The sequence below is a fragment of the Eschrichtius robustus genome, chromosome 15 (assembly GCF_028021215.1).
Source record: "Eschrichtius robustus isolate mEscRob2 chromosome 15, mEscRob2.pri, whole genome shotgun sequence".
In the NCBI taxonomy this organism is placed as follows: Eukaryota; Metazoa; Chordata; class Mammalia; order Artiodactyla; family Eschrichtiidae; genus Eschrichtius; species Eschrichtius robustus.
Window position 1 is genome coordinate 24,575,069 of NC_090838.1, and position 19,479 is coordinate 24,594,547.

The window sequence follows — 19,479 nt, forward strand, 5'->3', positions numbered from 1 at the left end:
AACATGTGGATTATTTGAGAATATGCTTATTTATATTTGTAGAATACAGTATTCTAGTTTGGACTTAATTCAAACCAAATAAAGTCCTACAGTTTTTTAAATCATGATTTAATGATAATTTTATATATTCTTAGGGTACTACTGTATTTACTAAATGATAATAACTATTATTTTAGTTGTGTTTTTAAGAAACTACCACTCATCCCCTCTAGCTGAACTAGTAAAAGTATATTGCAAAGATACACATGACAGTAAGGGAGATGGACTCTTGTGGGATATCCAAGAGGTGAACCCAAAGACTGGCCAGCCATTGTGGAAGACTATCTTTTGTTCTTGATCACAATCAGCTTTAGGTGCCTCAGCAGCAGTTGTTGTTTAGGTCTTCACTATAGTGTACTACCTTTATTTTGCCTCAGGTGCTACTGTCTCTATTATCTGCTTTTTTTGTCCATCCATTTGTCTTATATACCAACTTGTTTTCTCCATGGTCCCACGTAAAATTCCTGAGAGAGAACATTTGGCCAAGACAGTTACTGTGTATGTGTCAAGGGTTTCACGCTTCATGGACTATTGAATAGACTATTGATTGTCCGCCTTAAGTCAGATATTTACCACAGTAGTTCTAGTCATTTCTGGCCAGGGAGGGATGCCAGCTGGGAAAAACCTGGCTCGTCTAGAGCTGCCTCTTCAGTAGCAAGGTTGAATTCGCCTTAGAGAAAGGGAATGTGATCACAGCATATGCTCTAATTAACGTGTTTAGTAGCCATTGCATATTTTCTTTTTAAAATAACTCTGAAGAAGAGATTACACTGAAAACAGCAATTGGATTTAGAAATTGAGTAGTATAGAAAGGGAAATATTAAAGACAATGCTTGTATACATGGCTTGAGAACAATCCCTTGCTTACTGCTTTGTAAGCCTGATAACACACAGTCATACATCTCTTGTAGGTAACTTGGTTAAAATATCTGTTTAAGTTAGGATTGTTAACTTTGGATGAGGTACTGATAGATATTAAGGAAGTTTTTCTCCTTGGTATTTTAATAGCTAGGTTTTGCTTGAAAAGAGGTTTTTGAGAATTTTGCAAATTCCAGAATTTAGCAGACTCCTTTAAGAATATTCTCTGGTATATCTGTTATTTAATCCAAGATCAGTGCTGAATTTAAGGTATATCATGAGATGCTTATTATGAAAGTAACTAATTTATAGTAAAACTCTGAAGTATTATATTCAAAAATATGTGGATATTGGTATTAAAATTATACATAAATACTTGTTAAATTGCTTCTAGGTTGGGCCATGCAGGCTGCTGCCTACATCTTCATTCATAGGAAATGGAAGGATGACAAGAGCCATTTTGAAGACATGATTGATTATTTTTGTGATATCCATGAACCACTTCAACTCCTCATATTCCCAGAAGGGACTGATCTCACAGGTAAGGTAGCCTTGGTTTGGATCACAGAATTTTAAGACATGAAGGAACTCCAAAACTAGCTATCTAGTCTAAACTTCTCAGTCCTCAGATGAAGCAACTGAACACCAACAAGATTAATGGCCCATCCCTGGGGTCACTCAGTTAGTCAGCAGCACATCAGAACCCAGAACTCCTGGTTTCCAGCCCACAGAGTTTATGATGGGCAACTCCAAGAGGTATTATTTATACTTGCCATCTTAGAGCTTTATATTTTAAGTCTCGGTATATACTTTAAACATCAGCCTTTTACTTTATATAGTTTGTATATAACCACAAAAAACCCCAAGTAGCCAAAACAATCTTGAGAAAGAAGAACAAAGCCTAGTTTTAAAATATCTATTCTCTGTCCTCTTCCAAGATCCATATTTATCCATTAGACCCTTTTTTTTTCAACTTCTTTCTTATAAGAAAAGGATCTGGGCTTCCCTGGTGGTGCAGTGGTTAAGAATCCGCCTGCCAATGCAGGGGACACGGGTTCGAGCCCTGGTCCGGGAAGATCCCACATGCTGTGGAGCAACTAAGCCCGTGTGCCACAACTACTGAGCCTGTGCTCTAGAGACCACGAGCCACAACTACTGAGCCCACGTGCCACAACTACTGAAGCCTGCATGCCTAGAGCCCGTGCTCCACAACAAGAGAAGCCACTGCAATGAGAAGCCCGTGCACCACAATGAAGAGTAGCCCCCGCTCACCGCAACTAGAGAAAGCCTGTGCACAGCAACAAAGACCCAACACAGCCAAAAACAAATCAATTAATTAATTAATTAATTTTTTAAAAAAGGAAAGGATCTAATAGTAACCAATTTCACTTGTTGATTTAAGTTAGTATGTTGCCTTTTTCCTGGTATTTTTAAAGCCTTATCTCTAATATAAGCTGGAAAGGCCTTGTCCTTTTCGTAAAGAAAATTCAGCCATCGTTGAGTTGTAGAGGGGACACAGGAGAATATATCTAGGACTTTTCTATCTTCCCAGATATCAAATTACACAGGCCAAGAATGCCAGTGGATCTCAAGGAATTCTTTAAAAGATTAAAAACAAAATACAGTCTTTCATTCTTACTAAATCAGTGGGCTTCACATCTTTTTTGAACCACGGGTCATTTCTGCAGGTGAAGCCTTCTATTGCAGTCTAGGATTTAAGATGGAGAGAAGAACTGCTCTGGTTGATGAGTATTGGTGGGGGAGGAAGTAAGCTACAACAGGAAGTAGTTTTATAGAATCCTTCAACTTAAAAGAGCAAAATTCAAAAGCTTTAGTACCCTGGTTACTTTAAGAAAAATACAGCAGAATTTGAGAAGGACCCAGTGGATAAAGGTCTGCTGTACAAGGGAAGACAGACTGAAGCAGGATAGAACTGAAATCCAAAACTCACAAATAGTACGGAGAGATCCCTGTGAACTTGTCTTCTAAATCCTCAATACTAGATCAAGGCAACTAAGAGCGACCAAGAAGGGCAACCCTTAGAACCTGAGAGGAGAACATATAAATGAAAAGTCTAATTCACTCTGTGGACATAGTAATTTCTGGAACCCAGTACCCCAAAAAAGAGTGCAAGATGGAAAATACAAATTACACAACTACTTAAGTAAGTGAATGGGTGACTAAACTGTAATATGTTAATAGAGAAATTAAAGTATTTTTGGGAAGTATTTACCATTAATACCAAGGAAGAGATCTTTGACTAATGTATGACAGATTGGAACTGAGCTAAATGAAGCATGGCAATTTTTATATACTAGTATGATGTACTAAATTATACTTACTGTATAGTATGTTTGATTTTTATAGTTAAAATTCTAATAGTAGTTGGGTCACAGAGGGTAATACTGAGCGTAATATTGGCTGCCTATTGTTTAAGCTTGAAAATATATTGTTAGTTGTAAGTTGATTGATTCCCAGAGCTGAACTATCATTAGGAAATTTTAATGGACAGCCAGCCATATTTACATTTTTTAATCCTTAGAATGTATAATACTTAAATTTGAGTATTGAAATATCATCTGTATTAGAGTATAGAAAGTCATTTACTGAAATGATAGATTTTGTGAATGCCAAAATGTACACTAAAGAGTGGCAACTTTGGAAGTTATTTAGTAATTAAAAGCTAATGGGATAAAAGCTCATGGGTTGCTGTTACTTTGATACATCAGTATTAAAATGTTCATACATTAGACGTTCAGAGTTTATAAAGTAGACATTTAAAACTTTTCTGTCTGTATTTTCAAGTGTCTTTTTTAGGTGATGAACTTAACATCTAGTTGAATATTTTCAGGGTCCAGAGTACTCATTATTACATGATGTAGTTGCATATTTTTAAAGTTAAAACAGTATTTACATTTTAAGGCCAACTTGCAAAAGCCAGACTATTTGCGATAGAGGAAATAAATAGACTGATCTTGAAGTTAAAAAAAAAATTTTTTTTAAACAGTATTTTACAAATAGTTTTGAGTTGGGATATGATTTTTTTTTTTTAAGTAGGCTAGCAAAATACCTTTGGTTTGAAAATGTATCTGTTAACTCAAAGGTGTTTTTAGCTACCACAGTTAACTTTAAACTTGGGTTTTTAAGCCCAAAGAGAATGTTTCATAATCCTCTTTAAGTTGTGAATCCAGCTTGTTTGCACATTTTCAAATTAGTACGTTTAAATGTAACTTTAGATTTTATTTTCATATATTATTGTTGTTCATAACTTTTTTTTTTGCTTATGCAAGTAATACATGTTATTTTTGGGAAATTTATAAACATAGAAGGGAGCACAAATATTACTCTAATCCCACTGCCCATAAAGAAGCACTATTCTAATTTTGCTCCATTGTTTTTGGGTCATTTGGTCACACGTGCACATGCGCGCACACACACACGTATACATACACACATCCATAGGCATATATATGTGCACACATACACGTAATTTTAAAATTGGAAAACCAGAATTACACTTTTCTTTGTACTTAATATTGTAATCTCTCACATCATTAGTCAAGGTTGTCCAGAAAAACAGAGCCGTGTGTGTGTGTGTGCACGTGTGTGTGGAGAGAGAGAGAGAGAGGGAGAGAGGGAGAGGGAGGGAGAGAAAACGAGAGAAAGGGTGAGGGGGTGGCAAATTTATTTTAAGGAATTGGCTTACATGATTCTGGAGGGTGGCAAGTCAGAAATATACAGGGTATGTCAACAGGCTGCGACCCCAGGGAAGAGTTGCAGTTTGAGTCCAAAGGTCCAAAGTTTGAGTCTGCATCTCTGATCTGCGATTGTTTCTTTCTTCCCACATTGTGCCTGTGCCTTTTAGAACTACTTCCACCTGTATTCACATTCTACAACAGCGTTCAGTTTTATCTTCAGATCCCCCAAGTCTGTGACCAACTGGAAGAGCAAACTGAAGAGTAGTTAACTACTCTTCTTTGTGGTGTCTCTGGGATTCCTCATCCCATGTAAGGTCCTGCCAGTTGTCTATAAAATACTGTTCTGTAGTCCCGTGCCCAGAATATTCCCCTCAAATGAATGTCAGAGGAGCTTATTACTTTTCTTGTTTAGAGCTTTTACTTTTGACTTGCTGGAGATCTGTTTAATTTTTTGACTCAATTTATAGGAGTGTTCTTTGAATATTTTAGTGTCGTTGAATCCATCTATAGTTTTTTGAGATTTTTGAGGATTCTGTGGTCTTAAATTTACTCCTCGGAAAGTAGTATTTTTACATATAGGTTTTTTCCTGGTGACTTGGAATGGTCTGTAAATTTCAGGATGGCGCTGTGGATTGCAGGTTCTAACGTCTGCTGTCATCAGAAGGTATTTCATGATCTCCCCCAGCAGCTAAGGCCAAATTTCTGAACACTTTACTTTTTCCAAATATAATTGCTGAATAATGGGTTTGGTTCTTCTTGGAACTTATAAAGTTACCTCATGGAATGGAAAAAGAAGTTTTTGCCAACAGTTGGAACATATACTTGACTCAGTAACTATATTCAGCCAAACCATGTTCAGATGTTTGTACATGGTGTGCTAATCATGTGCCCATTCTGTCGTGGAGTGGTATTGGTTAGTAATATTAGTGTGCTCTGTGCCTGAGCAAGGCAGATATTTCACTTTGCACTGAAGCCCTAAATTATTGGGTTAAAAAAATGTTGATCTGATATATTTGGCAAATTGTTAGTTATGTCTTCTGGATGTCTAGATCCTTATGTTTTATTACTATTTTAGTTTTACTTTATTTCATCTTTATATTTTAGTATTTCAATTTTTATTATGTAATGACTATTTTATGAAAATTTTAGTTATTAGTATTTTATCTGTATTTCAGTTTTCATTGTATATTGACTATTTTATGAAATCTCTTAAAGAATTTTAAGGATTTGAATATTAATTTATAAACTGTCATAAAACATCTATTAATACCTTATTATAAAATTTCCGAAATTCCAATAAGTAGGTAACTCTAGGATCTTTGTTAGGGATTTACTAAAGTATTTCTATCTTATCATTTGATTCAGTATGTTATATTAATTACAGAAAAATTAACTGCCATTTTTATCAAAGAAATTCTGCACCATTTCCTTACCTCACTTATCTTCCTTTATTTTATGGCTTCTAATGGCCTATTGTTTTGTTTAGAAAATAGCACGGCTCGAAGTAATGAATTTGCTGAAAAGAATGGACTTCAGAAATATGAATATGTCTTACATCCAAGAACTACAGGCTTTACTTTTGTAGTAGACCGTCTAAGAGAAGGTAAGCACCCATCTCAAAGTGTACTTTTTTATATAAGTGGCAGAAATTGCTAAACTTCACATATAACTCTGTAGAATTTACAAAGCACTTTTTCATACTTTATCTCAAGAAATGAGATACTGTATTTTTATGCTAACTTGACCCCATGCACTAAAATGTTTTATTATGTATTCTTTAGAAATATAAAAGAATCTTTGTCAAAAACAAAACATTTTTTCTCCTTTTTTGGAATAGACAGAAAATAATACATAGTTAGACCATCATTCCATTTTTAAATGCTTCTCAAAGCAGCAAAACTGTCTTGAAAGTATCTTATCACTTATAATATAGTTATTTATAACTTAAAAAATATTTTTACATTCATTATTCCACTCACTGCAACGAGTGATTCCGGTTGGTAGGAAGGCAAGTACTGCTATCTCTATTTTGTTGTTAAATAGAAGTGGCATCCAAGGTCGTTCATAAATTTCCGTAGATCACGGATGGAACCTCGTTCTTCTGCTTCCTACTTTGTGGCTCACACTACCCCCTCCCCACCCCCACGTCCTCTAGAGCTGTGTCTGTTGAAGGGCATCTGGAGCCAAGGTGATTGCACTGACCATGTCACACCCATTTAAATGTTTACATTTTGATATTTTTATGAAAAAAAAAAAACCAGTTGGACATTTTGTTATAGCTGCATATGTAAATATTTATATATTCATACACACATGTATATACAAATGGATAACAGACATATAGATATATATGAAAAAGGAACTGTCCAGAAACATGCTGAAGTGTTATTAATTTTACAAGAACAAGTCAAAGCCCAGAGTCACCTAGCAGAAGAAAAATCTTGTTTGCATGTTTCTGCTCTCCACTCTGATTTCTAGCAAGCCATATTGTATAAAGGTGACATCTGTGACAAATTATCACCTTCATTTGATAATTGCTATGTTGTCATAAAACTGCTTGTGCCTAACATGAAGGCCTTGAAACATTATATAAGAAAAGGTATAAAGTTCTTACTTCTTAACCTAATTGGCATCACTATTGTTCCTTTAGGGTTTAATGTACTTTAAGATGTAAAGTAAAGTATAACCTCATTTAGTGAACCCTGCCAAGACAAAGCATCTTTACAACTAAGTACTCAAATGATATAAAAGAAATGCATAGTCAATCCAAAATCACATTGGTATAGTAAACTAAAAATATCGTCCCTGTTAGTTTGGCTTGCTTTTGGAATTCTGTGGTTATAACTAAATGAAATGGAAACGTGGGCTTTATGGTCATACTGTGTATGAATAGTGAGTGTCCATCTACCCATAGAAGCTCATGGAGAACACAGTTCTTTATGCCTATGGAATAGGACAGGGAGGTACCAAGACATTAAAACAGGGATGCTGCTGCTTTTTGTTTTTTTTTGTTTTTCTTCCCCAAAACGTGGTACCACTTACTGTGGCATTAAGTTGTACCACTTACTGGTTGTACTGTGTTGTACTGTGGCAGTAAGTGGTACCACTTACTGTGGCATGGAGTTTAGACTCTCCCTTCTCATTCAACAATATGTTTTTTATTTTCTAACAATCTGATATTTTATAGTACTTAATGATTACTTTAAAAGTATTTCTGACATCATGGAACATGCTGTTGGAACACATCTTTTGCTAATAAAGATCTTTTTAATTGCAGGCAGGATAGTTGAGAGATTATTTTGTAGTGGATGAGGATATAACTACAGAGCTCTCTGTTCTGAAATCTGGAAAATATTTTAGTAGCAAACTGATTTATAACTTTGGGGAACATGTGTTACTTAGTCATCACTCAGAGTACTAGTCAACAACCACAGTATGTCATTTTTCCTGCCAGAAGTGGCAACTGATTTTTTCCCCCTTCTCTGTATCAGTAAAGAAAGAAACACAGATGACTCCATTTGCTTCAGCTAAAAAAAGTTAGATGATTCCATTTACTTCAGTTAGAGAAGTAGAATGGGTCCTATACACTATGATAATAATAGAAACAAGAAATAATGATGGCGGTAATTATAATAGTAACAGCAGCTAACGTTTACTGGGTATTTACTAAGTACCAGGCATTATGCTAAGTGTTCTGTATGTGTAAGGTCAGTTAACCCTCACAACAACTGTCCTGGTAGTTACCAGTATTTAACCTGTAGAGCAAAACTGAAGCAGAAATTGAAGAATCAGCTCAAAGTTATTGGAATGTGGTTGGTCTGACTGAATAGCCTGTGTTCTTTCTACTGTAACATGATGCCTCGTATATTTATAGTGTGATTGTAGTTAAAGCACCTTTGTAATAATAGTGAGCTGGATGGTTTTTCTTCGAGGAAAATATTTTAAAAGAAAGAAGAGGCTAAATGGCCAGATCGTGGAGGGATGGGAGTCACAAGGGAAGTGGTTATGATGCTGCCTGAGACGACGGGGAGAGCAGGCACAGTCATCTAGTCAGAGTATCATTTTAGGAAAGAAATCTAAGACTCAGAAAGGGCCCAGCACAACTTCCTGATCTTTTCTGGGATCTGCTTTTGTTAATTTCAATTAAGTGAAAAAGAATCTTGCTCTTAAAACAAATGGCCATTATAAATAAATATTCCAATGGAAGCCTGGAGACCACATATTAAAACCAATTACCGAAGAAATATATGAGGACAAGATGGCAGAGCAGAAGGACTTGAGCTCACCTCCTCTCACTAAAACACCAAAATCATAACTGCTGAACAACCATCAATAAAAAAGACTCAGACCTACCAAAAAAGATATTCTACACCCAAAGACAACGAAGAAGCCACAACAAGATGGTAGGAGGGGTGCTTTCATGATATAATGAAATCCCATACCCGCCAGGTGGGTGACCCACAAACTGGAAAATAATTATATCACAGAGGTTCTCCCACAGGAGTGAGAGTTGGGAGCCCTATGTCAGGCTCCCCAGCCTGGGGTAGGGCATCAGGAGGAGGAGCCCCCAGAGCATTTGGCTTTGAAGGCCAGCGGGGCTTGAGTGCAGGAGCTCCACAGGACTGGGGGAAACAGAGACTCCACTCCTTGAGGGCACACACAAGGTTTCACGTGCACAGGGACCAGGGCAAAGCGGTGACTCCATAAGAGCCTGGGCCAGACCTACGTGTGGGTCTTCGAGTGTCTCCTGGGGAGACGGGGGGTTGTCTGTGGCTCACCGATGGTGGATGCCCCAGGGAATACTCATCAGCATGAGTTCTCCTGGAGGTTGTCATTTTGGCACTGAGACCTGGCCCCACCCAACAGCCTGCAAGCTCCAGTGATTGGATGCCACAGGCCAAACAACCAACAGGGTGAGCCCCACCCGTCAGGAGACAGGCTGCCTAAAGTTGTCCTGAGCCAACAGCCACCTGTAAACATACCCCTTGACACGGCCCTGCCCTCCAGAGGGACAAGACCCAGCTCTACCTACACACCAGGAAAGCATGCACCTGAACTAACCTCACTCACCAGGGGCAGAAACCAGAACCAAGAAGAATTACAGTCCTGCAGCCGGAGGAACGGAGACCACAAACACAGAAAAGTTAGACAAAATGAGGCGGCAGAGAAATATGTTCCAGACGAAGGACTAAGATAAAACCCCAGAAGAACAACCAAGTGAAGTGGAGATAGGCAATCTACCTGACAAAGAATTCAGTGTAATGAGAGTAAAGAGGATCTGAGATCTCAGAAAAAAGAATGGAGGCACAGCACACAGAGGATACAAAAATGTTTAATAAAGAGCTAGAAGCTTTAAAGAACAAACAGAGATGAACAATATAATAACTGAAATGAAAAATACACTAGGCAGAATCAATAGCAGAATAAATGAGGCAGAAGAATGAATGAGCTGGAGGACAGATTGGTGGAAACCACTGCTGCGGAACAGAATAAAGAAAAAAGAATGAAAAGAAATGAGGACAGTCTCAGAGACCTCTGGGACAACATTAAACACATCAACATTCACATTATAGGGATCCCAGAAGGGGAAGAGAGAGAGAAAGGGCCTGAGAAAATATTTGAAGAGATAATAGCTGAAAACTTCCCTAACCTGGGAAAGGAAACAGTCACCCAAGTCCAGGAAGTGCAGAGAGCCCATACAGGATAAACCCAAGGAGGAACATGCCAAGACTCATAGTAATCAAACTGACAAAAATTAAAGACAAAGAAAAAAAATATTAAAAGCAACAAGAGAAAAGCAATAAATAACATACAAGGGAATTGCCATAAGGTTATCAACTGATTTTTTAGCAGAAACTCTGCAGGCCAGAAGGGAGTGGTATGATATACAATATTTTAAGTGATGAAAGGGAAGAACCTACAACCAAGAATACGCTACTCAGCAAGGCGGTCATTCAGATTTGACAGAGAAATCAAAAGCTTTACAGACAAGTAAAAGCTAAGAGAATTCAGTACCACCAGACCTCCTTTGCAACAAATGTTAAAGGAACCTCTCTAGCCGGAAAAGAAAAGGCCACAACTACAAACAAAATTACAAATGAGAAAGCTCACCGGTAAAGGCAAACATACAGTAATGGTAGGAAATCATCCACACACAAATATGATATCAAAACTAGCAATTGTGAGAAGAGGAGAGTATAAGTGCAGGATATTGGAAATGCATTTGAAATTAAGAGACCAGTAACTTAAAATAATTGTGTGTGTGTGTGTGTGTGTATACACACACACATATACGTGTGTGCATATATATATATACACACGTGTGTGTGTGTGTGTCTATATATATACATATATATATATGTATATATATAGACTGCTATATCAAAACCTCATGGGAGCCGCAAACCAAAAATCTATAATAGATACACACACAAAAAAGAAAAAGCACCCAAAGACAACACTAAAGATAGTCATCAAATCACAAAAGAAGAAAACAAAAGAGGAAGGGAAGAAAAACCACCCCAAAAAAAGAGAAAACAAATCCAGAACAAATTAACAAGATGGCAATAAGAACATACATATCGATAATTACCTTAAATGTAAATGGATTAAATCCTCCAACTGAAAGACATAGTCTGGCTGAATGGATACAAAAACAAGACCCGTATCTATGCTGTCCACAAGAGACCCACTTTAGATCTAGGGACACATACAGATTGAAAGTCAGGGGATGGAAAAAGTTATTCCATGCAAATGGAAATCAAATGAAAGCTGGAGTAGCAATACTCATATCAGAGAAAATAGACTTTAAAATAAAGACTGTTACATGAGACAAGGAAGGACACTACATAATGATCAAGGGGTCAATCCGAGAAGAAGATATAACAATTATAAGTATATATACACCCAACATAGGAGTACCTCGTACGTAAGGCAAATACTAACAGCCATAAAAGGAGAAATCAACAGTAACACAATAATAGTGGGGGACTTTAACACCCCACTTACATCAGTGGACAGATCAGACAGAAAATCAGTAAGAAAATGGGTCTTAAATGATACATTAGACCAGATGGACTTAATTGATACAAATTAACTTATTTACAAAACAGAAGAAGACTCACAGACTTCAAAAACAAACTTATGGTTATCAAAGGGGAAAGGTGGGGGAGGGATAAATTAGGAGGTTGGGATTAACACATACACACAACTATATATGAAATAGATCATTAACAAGGACCTACTGTATAGCACAGGGAACTCTGCTCAATAATGTGTAACAACCTATATGGGAAAAGAACCTGAAAAAGAATGGATATATGTATATGTATAACTGAATCACTTTGCTCTACACTTGAAGCTAACACAACATTGTAAATCAACTAAACTCTAATATAAAACAAAAATTTAAAAAACCCAATTATCATTAGGTAACATCTTCACTGCTCACTCATGCGTGTAACTGAATTCACTATTTCTGATATTAATGGCACAAGTTCAGGCAGATGAGAAATTCAAGACATCAAGAAGTTAAGGATAAGAAGTCCTAACAGGAAGCACTGAATAAGAGAAAATGCAAAACAAAGAAAGTAGTTTCTGAGCATCTCTTTAGAATATATTTCACCGAGATTAAGAACATTTAGAAAACACACACTTAACCTGAAATATAACACCCATTATATGACATTATACAGATGTGTTGTTCTTGTAATAATAATGGTAAAAAGTTTTCCCTGAGTACCTTGATTTCCATCATTTTTGTACTTTTATACTTTTACTAGATCATAACCTTCTTAAGGATATGGATTGCCCTGCCCCTAATAGAGACTAAATCAGTATTAGTTGAGTTTAATATTTTCTTTTGTCTGCAAAGATAAGCACAGTGTCCTACCATCTTCCCAAAGCAATGTATATTACACTGATCAGTATCTCATGGAAGATTTATTTCATATGTACCTCTAATCACAGGACATTTCAATATGTGATTATATAACCCTTTTCAGTACTAAGATTAACCCAAACCCAAAAGGAAGGAAGTTGCTGACTTAGAGAAAAGAAGGTTTTACATGAGAAAGTGTTTTGGTTTTGATTTTTAGTTACACAGCTTTAAGAAATTTATCACACAATTTAAAATTTTTAACTTAATGCATCAAAATTTAGTTATAGTCATTATCATCTCTGCTGCTGTATTATTTTTAACAGTAGTAGCTTTATTCTTCTTTGATTTTAAACAAGTAATGATTTGGTCCAGCCATTATTTGGTTCTGTTACGTGCTTTGTAAGCCAGTTACTGAATTGTAACCATGCAATAATTACCTTCACCATTAGGCGGCACAAGTGTGCACATTTGAGATAACTTGAAATTAGGTTAAAGTAGTTGGGAGTGAGGGGTCAAATACCCCATGGAATATGACCTTGCCTTCAAGAAGTTTATCATCTTCCTGGATAGATAAGAATAGTACTCATGGAAATATCTAAAAAATAATATGACAGTATAATTGCGTGCCAAGTGTTGTGGTATACAGTATAAAATATTATGCTTAATTACATTACACAATCACAGGTGTGTTCAGTAAAGAGAGATCATGTAGTGTTGAAATACTCAGGTAAGGCTTCTTCAAGAAGCTGAATTTCCCTTGGACCTTAGAGACTATATGTAATTTGGATAGGCAGGAAAAATAAGTATGGCTGAGAACAGGAAAGGAAGAATACAAGAAAGGGCACAGTGTTTGGCCAGCTAGGCAAAACCAGTCTGATTGAGCTGAAGACCTGGCTGTAAAGTAACAGACAATACTTAAGAAGGTTGTGTGACGCCATTATTGCTGAAGAACTTAATTCCTACCCCGAAAGAGTCATGTTTTTATTTTTTCCATTTCTAGATCAAGTCACTCAAGCAAACAGCTCACTTGGGACAGATCTTACCATTGTGTTCAGTGAAGAAAGTCATGACAGCCTTAATGAAAAATGATAGAAGCCCTATATTCTGTCCATAAAAACAACCATCTAACATTTAGCAAGTACCTGCCTTGTGCCAGGCACTGAACTGTTCACATGTCGCTGCCCATGCAGTAAAATTACCCAGGGAGCTTTTAAAAACGCAGATACTCGCGTCCAGGCTCAGACCTGCTGAATCAAAGTCTGGTGGTGTCTCCTGGGCTCATAGCTACCCCACGAGCTACTTTCTTACAGATCACTTAGTTCTCATAACTGTGCTAGGTGGTGGTTTGCCGTGTGCTACACCCGAGGAGACTGGCTCAGTTAACAGCTTGCCCAGGGTCACACAGCTGCTGAGTGGAGGTACCGTGATCTAAACTCAGGTCTCTTTGATGCCAAAGCCCATGTTCTCCCTGCTATGTAAGAAGTTAGCAGTTTTTCTATTCCAGATGCTACAAAAATGCCATCTTTGTAGGGGTTTTTCTCTCTTACCTAGATCTCTCCCTGGTATCCTTTGGCTGTACTGTGTGTTTTGTTTAAATGGAAAAATAAATCAAGGATTTCCTTTTTGTAAGCATCTCTCTTTTTTTTTCCTGGTTCCTATATTTACCAGTTCTTCATTTATTTCTCTGATCCTTAAAACAAAACTCAAACCATCTGTCCTTTCAAATTGTGGTTCTATCTTTTCTTTCTTTTTGCCAACAACTCTCAAAATAGCCTGATGACTTGATTTTCTCAATATTAGCTCTCTTCCTATTAAAAAAAAAAAAAAGTTTTTCTTTATTTAAAAAAAAAAAAAGTTGGAAAATTAATTACAAAGAAGAAAATGGCACCCATAGTCTTGTCAGGCACTTCTCAAATATCCAGTGCCTTTTGAGTCTTGTGTTTTTCCATGTTTTATTTTAAAAATTGGGTCAAATTCTATTTTGTTTTGTAAAAATGTTTTTCCCAACTTACTATAATGCGCATTTTTTCACCATCCTTACATAATTTTTTATGATACGTTAATGTATGCATAGTGCTTCATCAGATAGAGGTGCCACTATTTATTTAATTAGGCCTCTATTATTAAAAATTAAAATGGTTTCCAGTTTTCCACTCTTATAAATAATGCCAAAGTATGTGTAAATCTCTATTTCCGTAGGATATATTTCCAAATCTAATTACTGAGTCAAGGGTATATTTTTTAAAGTTTTTAAAAAATGTTAGTCTTATGCCCTGCCCCATTTCATTTGGTCACCAATTTCTATGATATTGCCTTGGAAGCATCTCTTAGAGAAACTTCCTATATTTCCGCAATGGCCCCATTCGATGGGATCCCATTACCTCTCCTTTTCACGCTTCCTGGCTTTCTCACTGGAGTGCCTCTTGTTTCTTCTTTGCTAATCCATACTGCACACAGCTAACAGTCAGTCTTCATAAAGTACCACTCTAATGTAATTGTGTGTATGTTTATTTGTTCAGAAAATGCTTCTTGGGCACATACGTTATTTGACTTGCTGAGATATTGCCAGTACCAAGACATACCCAATTCCCTTCAGTATCATCAAGTTTAGGAAACATTAAAATGCATTATCATAAGAGATATGAATAGAAAGTAACTTAAGCACATAAAGAAAGGCTAGTCTTTTTTTACTTAAAGTGACACTGAAGAGGTGGCACATGAGCTGAGAATTAAAGAATAATTAGGCATTTTCCAGGGAGAAAAGACATTTAAATATGTGCATTACTTCCATATTCCTTGGTGAAGACTTTATAATATGGTTCCAATCTACTTTTTAAGTTTTACCACTAATGCAGAATGAGCCAACCTATTTGAATTAATGGACTGTTCCTGACTGTGCCTTATGCTTTCTGAATTTTGCCTCTGGTTACATCTGTCCAGGCTAAAACCTGCAAGGCTTTGCTCTTTTCTTTAATCTCCAAATGCTATTTTTCCTTTAATGATCTTCTTCTAAGAGTCCATTCTCATTTCCCCCAGCTGGCAGACATCTGGACTGAATATCTTTTTCTTCTCTAATAGGACTTAGCACAGATCTTATATTAATAGCCATTTTAATATATTTTATCTCTTACCTTCCTAAAAGGACAGCAACAGCCATGTCACCTAAACCATTAAGAACAAAGATTTTATTTCTAAATCTAATGAATACCTTTCCATTCTTATTTTCCTCTTAGCAACATTTGGCACTGTTGATTCTTCTTGAAATACGCTCTCCCTTTGGCTTGTCATTTTTTCTCCTACTTCTCTGGCCACTTCTCAAGACTTTTTTGCAGGTTCTTCAGTCCTCTCTATGTTCCTCATAAGACTCTCCCAGGCTCCTTTGTTCTCTCACTCCACGCATTCTCCCTGGGACATGTCATTCAGGTTGGTGGCTCAAATGATCATCCATGTGCTCATGACTCCTAATTCTAAACCCTTGGTCCAAAAGCCCTTTCTTACTTAAGAGCCGTATATGTGATTTTTGCCACTTGGAGGTTCTGCAGGCACTTCAATATGTTCAGAATTGAATTTGTCATTCCCCCTAAATTGCTTTTCCTCCTATATTCCTCACACCACAGAGTCATTATCATCATTGTCAATCAAGCCTTCTTCTAAGTGAATGTGACAGCACACTAAATTAGGCACTCAGGCCCTGGAGTCAAAAGACCTGGGTTAGAATCCTGGCTTCACTAGGACCAGGAGTGTGGCTGGTTAGATTCCTTTCCCTCATTAAACCTCATTTTCATCTTCTGTAAAATAGGAATAATAATAGTGCTTACTTTCTATGATTTTATAGGACTCTTCTGAGGGTTCAGTGTAGTCAGGCACAGAAAGCACTTAGCACAGGGCCTGGAAAATAGCAAGCACTCAATAAATGTTACAGTGCAAATCTGATTGTGTCAGCGCCCGGCAAACCCTTCTGGGTTTCACAGTGCTCCAAGGTTAAATCTACTTCTTTAACACGATTTGCCAGGCCCTCTGTGACCTGGTCCTTGCTTACCTCTCTGGCCTATCTGCCGTCTCCTTAGTTACACCATTTGTCCCAGACATACTGAACTGCTTTCCTTCCCCAGAGTGTACTGTACTCTGAGCCTTCCCCACTATAGCAGAACTTCTCCTACTCAGCCTGGAGGTCGCAGCTTAGATAATAGTTCATTTGGGAAGCCTTCCTAGCTATCTTAGACTTCTGTGTTCCCTATGTGAATGCTTTTCCTACTATATTTGCCCTATATAAATGTTTTTCCTATGGTATTATCACTTGTTTAATTATCCATTTTGTCCATAACTCTCAGGTTCCTGACCATAAGCATCAAGTCAGGTCCACTGACAGTTTTTATCCTAGCCTTCAGCAGAGACCTGGCATATAAAAGATGCTCTTTAGATTTTTTGAACCAATCAGCTGCTTGGTTGCTGTAATTTTATACCCTGCTATGTTCCAATAAAGATTTAAAGTGGCAAACGTAATCATGTATGTTACGATAACAGCAGCACCACGGCATAAGAAAAAAAAATTAAGGTAAAGGGACAATAAAGGGATGAATTTAATAGACAAGTTATATGTTACAAGGTTATTGTATACATAAGACATATGTTATAAGCTCTATATTCCTATAAAATATGGGTCTATAAATTGGCCCTGAGCTTTCTGGCACCTTCTATATAAGGGAACTGAATGATATCATTGACAAGGGCCGTAAGATTAAAGCAAACCACATGCTCGGAAAAAGCATGACCATTTCTGAAGGACTTGAGAGAAAGATCTTTGGTTCCTCACAGGGGACATTGTGCACTGTCGTGCCCAGCAGCCTCACAGCATCTTTAATGTTAAATGTTCCACATAGCAGCAGAGTGCTTGCCCACATGGGCTAATGGCAGGAGGAGAAAGAGTAGTTCAGTAAAAACAGCCTCATAAGAGCTCAAAACATTGTCTTAACTCTAAAGGTATGGAGAGACTGCGTGTCCTTCAAATCATTCTCCACAAATGGTATTTTACTCACTGAGCTTTGGATGAGAATTGGTTTGTACAGGTTTTGGTTACTCTTCATAAAGCATCTGTTGTGCAGATATTTTGTATCACGAGTTAAGTACAGGTCCAAGGGCTTTACTCGTAGGTGGAAATGGGTATAGGCTTCTCTTAGGGAAGCTGAGCCTGCTGAGATTTTACTCAGGAACTGAAGGTGACTTTACTTCTGAACTGAGGGCGGCCAGTGTGGCCTGCAGAAAACAATTGAGATTCATGTGTTTTTGCTTGCAGTACTTAACAGCATGGTCAACAGACCACTGCCCAAAGCTCAGTCCCTGTCTGTGTGGCCTTTCTCATCTTGTTTCTGGCTGTAACTCCATGTCCTCTCTTTGTTCTAGCCAGGTTGAACATGCTTTTCTCATGCTATTCCTTTTCCTGAACTGTTCCCAGTCATCTGGGTAGCTCCTGTTGGTCCTTCAAGACAGTTCAAATGCCTTTTACATTTCAGACAATCTCCTGACCAGGTTATTAGGGTTCTTTCTTCTTACTCTCGTCATACTCCAGGCGTTTGTCAATCACTTTTTTCATATTTTCTATAATCAATGATTTTTTTTTTTTTGTCCTTCTCTCACTTGGACTCTGAGCTCCTTTAGGGTAGATACTGTGTTTTGTCATTTTTATATCTGAGGTCCTAGTGTCATGAGTATCACAGGTACTCAGTACAGGTTTGTACAAATTTTGTAGCTGCTGTTTTCAGCATCTCACACACATGCACTTGTGATTAGTAATGCCCCCTACCACCTTCAGTATCCACTGTAGGATACATGTAAGGCTGATTTTTTTTTTTTCCCCCAGATTATCTATACTATTAGAAGGGACATATGGAAGCATATTATTTGCAACTTACATGAACAAGCTCTTGGCATTTGATCATGTAAAAATCAGTATGGAATTGTGGTTCTTAAATGTTTCCTGGTTTATTGGTATTTCTACTCAACGAGTTTCAGCTTCTGAGATAGTCCTGAGAAGACAGTCATTGCAGCCTTGTGCCTCTCTGTACCACTTGACTTCAGTAGGAGAAAAATCTTGTTCTGGGGGTATGTACTATTTCTCTAACACCGGCCAGCTATAATAAATGCCGACGAGTGTGAAAGGTAGGCCTCAGTGATGAGTTCATGTCTTATGGCACCATTAATAAAAATTCTCAAAATATATATTCTCCAATTGGTTAGATTACCATTTTTACAAATGAGTGAAAATTATATACAAGTTGTATTTTACTCATTCAGAATGCCTAAGTATTGATACTCTGTTATAATGTTTATATTAGTTTCTTAAGAGTAGTACACTGAAAAACGCTGATGACTGTGACACTTACAAAATATGTTTATTTTAAAATTTAGAATTGTGGAAGAAGCTTTGTAAGTAAAATTTGTGGAATTGTCTTTGAGTGATAACTTTCTGTAGGCTGTATACTGACTGTAAAGAATATTGTTACATACATTAAACTCATTCTTTCAGTTTTTCCCTCTGAAGGCATTAGTGAGACAGCTGAACCAACAGCAGAGAATGCTGGCAGCTCTGCCATCATGGTGTTATCTCCCCGAGCGGCAGCTAAGCACTAAATCTTCACGTCCTTATAATGTTGTTTTGAAGCAAAATAAGAGTTTCAGTGCATATGCACAACGTATGTAACAATATTATACTTCAGCTTCCTGTTCACATGAAAATCAAAGTTTATTCTCACCAAAGCTGAGATGTTGGCCTGAATCTAACTGCTGTGGACACTTCAATCCAGAAGTTCATCTGAACAGGAAATTATGCCTGCCTTTTTGTTTTATATAGTATATAATTTCACTATGGATGTATCATTTTTCTTTTCTGGGCTTGTCCAAAAAGCCTTAAAGCTTTAACTTGTTTCTCCTTTTTTCTGAGCATGTGTCCCATTTCCATATTTTTAAAGGTTATGCCCTTTCTCTTTTAGCTTTATAGTTTTTCGTATT

General features: G+C 37.1%; 1 protein-coding gene across 14 annotated transcripts in view; it reads left to right on the plus strand.

Moving 5' to 3' along the window:
* The window catches only part of LCLAT1 (lysocardiolipin acyltransferase 1), a 191,412-nt gene that overhangs the window by 102,280 nt on the left and 69,653 nt on the right, over nt 1–19,479 (plus strand). For 12 of the 14 annotated variants that reach the window (XR_011076653.1, XM_068564818.1, XM_068564815.1 and 9 more), the window contains 2 exons: nt 1,292–1,438; nt 6,082–6,198. Coding sequence is in view for 13 of the 14 variants with exons in the window: in XM_068564818.1 (XP_068420919.1) it covers nt 1,292–1,438; nt 6,082–6,198 (264 nt within the window). In the remaining variant the exon portion in view is untranslated. Of the gene's footprint in view, nt 1–1,291; nt 1,439–6,081; nt 6,199–13,474; nt 13,579–18,997; nt 19,270–19,479 lie in introns of those variants that run through there. The other 2 variants (XM_068564825.1, XM_068564826.1) reach the window with 2 other exon arrangements.